General features: G+C 37.8%; 1 protein-coding gene across 1 annotated transcript; it reads left to right on the top strand.

The window, feature by feature from the left end:
• On the top strand, positions 1-1,022 carry LOC126751395 (superoxide dismutase [Cu-Zn]). The gene is made up of 3 exons (XM_050461629.1): positions 1-352; positions 417-635; positions 741-1,022. The coding sequence occupies exons 1-3, from the start codon at positions 101-103 to the stop codon at positions 1,020-1,022; spliced, it is 753 nt and encodes a 250-aa protein (XP_050317586.1). The 5' UTR covers positions 1-100.
• Positions 1,023-1,401: the final 379 nt, after the last annotated feature.

Genomic DNA, 1,401 nt, shown 5'->3' with positions numbered 1-1,401 from the left:
TGAATCAGTTATTTGACGGCAGTTTGATACTCTGGTTGTTGATACATTGAAAATTGAAAATTGAAAAATTACATTTTGGGTTCACAATAAAATCTGCGTTATGAAATTTACAATTTTCCTACTTTTGCAAGCATTTTTATTGTATCCAGCTTTTATTAGAACCAATGTGGTCTGGTGCAGCCAAACAATAGACGACCGGCCACTTACCAAAGCAAATGATCCGCCATCCAAAAAGCAGCCTTCCGATGTTATAAAAGTTGTGTCTGGTACCAACGTAAAACGTTTGGAGCGAATGACGGTTCCTTTGAGTGGACAATTCACGCAATATCCGATGTATTTTGGTTATAATTACGTCGGTGCAAGCATACTTTTCATAAAATAAAATATATGTAAAAGTAATTTTAATTTTCTTGCAGGCAGTCCCTCGTTGGCAAGCATTTGCGAGTATTGTAGGAGAAGGAGAGTCTGCCATAAACGGAATCGTTACCTTTCAGCAATTGCCTTACAACGGTGACATTAGAGTGACCATTAATATAACTGGACTGCCAACAGGAAAACACGCTATTCATATACACACATACGGAGATTTACGAGACGGTTGCAAATCAACTGGTGGGCAATTCCCTAACAATTTCGTGAGTATTTATCTCCTCAGACACCTCCTAAGAGTTAACTTTGTAAAATCAATCATTTGTAAATATTATCAAACAACATTTTAATATTAAATTTTATTTAAACAGATAGGCAACGTAGACACCAAAGAAGATGGAAGTATCTCATCAGCCTTTCGGAGTTCGTATCTTAATTTGTTTGGCTTCAATGGAATTGTAGGGCGTTCAATTGTTATTCATGAAAAACCAATCGATGTAAATATTGCACTCAATGCTGAAGTGTTTTCTAGTTCACTGCAATCAATGTCCGATGCCCTGGCCTATCAAAATGAAGAAAACTCTGTAGGTCCCGCTATTGCATGTGGGATTATCAGTATAACAAGCACAACGCCGGCCACCGTTTCAGCATAGGTTATTTTTTTAAAAAAATGTTTTCTGGGAGCTATGCTCCTTTATTGAATTCCACTTAAGAACTAAAATTAACAATTAATTATACTTAACTCTAGACCTATGTTTGCGGCTGCAACGGGTACCCACAGGTTGGCACTTCGCTGACGCAGCGCTTCCCACAGGTTGCCACTACACGTGTCGCACTCTCAGCGATTTAGTGGTGTCATATTATATTACTTTGTATCATATGATATTAGTGCATCATATGATACTTTTTGAATGTATGGGGTGCTAACTAGTCCCCCATGAAATTCAAACGTCCTCGTTTGAACCTTTAGGTGTATTAAAAATTTGGTTGAGTCCTTCTATTGCGGTTTGTGACAGTTTATTGGGTTCCTCT

This window comes from Bactrocera neohumeralis, chromosome 2 (assembly GCF_024586455.1).
Source record: "Bactrocera neohumeralis isolate Rockhampton chromosome 2, APGP_CSIRO_Bneo_wtdbg2-racon-allhic-juicebox.fasta_v2, whole genome shotgun sequence".
Classification (NCBI taxonomy): Eukaryota; Metazoa; Arthropoda; class Insecta; order Diptera; family Tephritidae; genus Bactrocera; species Bactrocera neohumeralis.
The sequence above is the reverse complement of the archived record's forward strand: the minus strand, read 5'-3'. Positions and strand labels throughout refer to the sequence as shown.

Excerpts from the sequence above, each read along its gene's own strand:
- LOC126751395 (XM_050461629.1), top strand. The coding sequence starts at position 101 with ATGAAATTTACAATTTTCCTACTTTTGCAAGCATTTTTATTGTATCCA. Across the intron at positions 353-416 it reads TGTATTTTGGTTATAATTAC|GCAGTCCCTCGTTGGCAAGC; the intron begins GTCGGTGCAAGC and ends ATTTTCTTGCAG. Across the intron at positions 636-740 it reads GGCAATTCCCTAACAATTTC|ATAGGCAACGTAGACACCAA; the intron begins GTGAGTATTTAT and ends TTATTTAAACAG.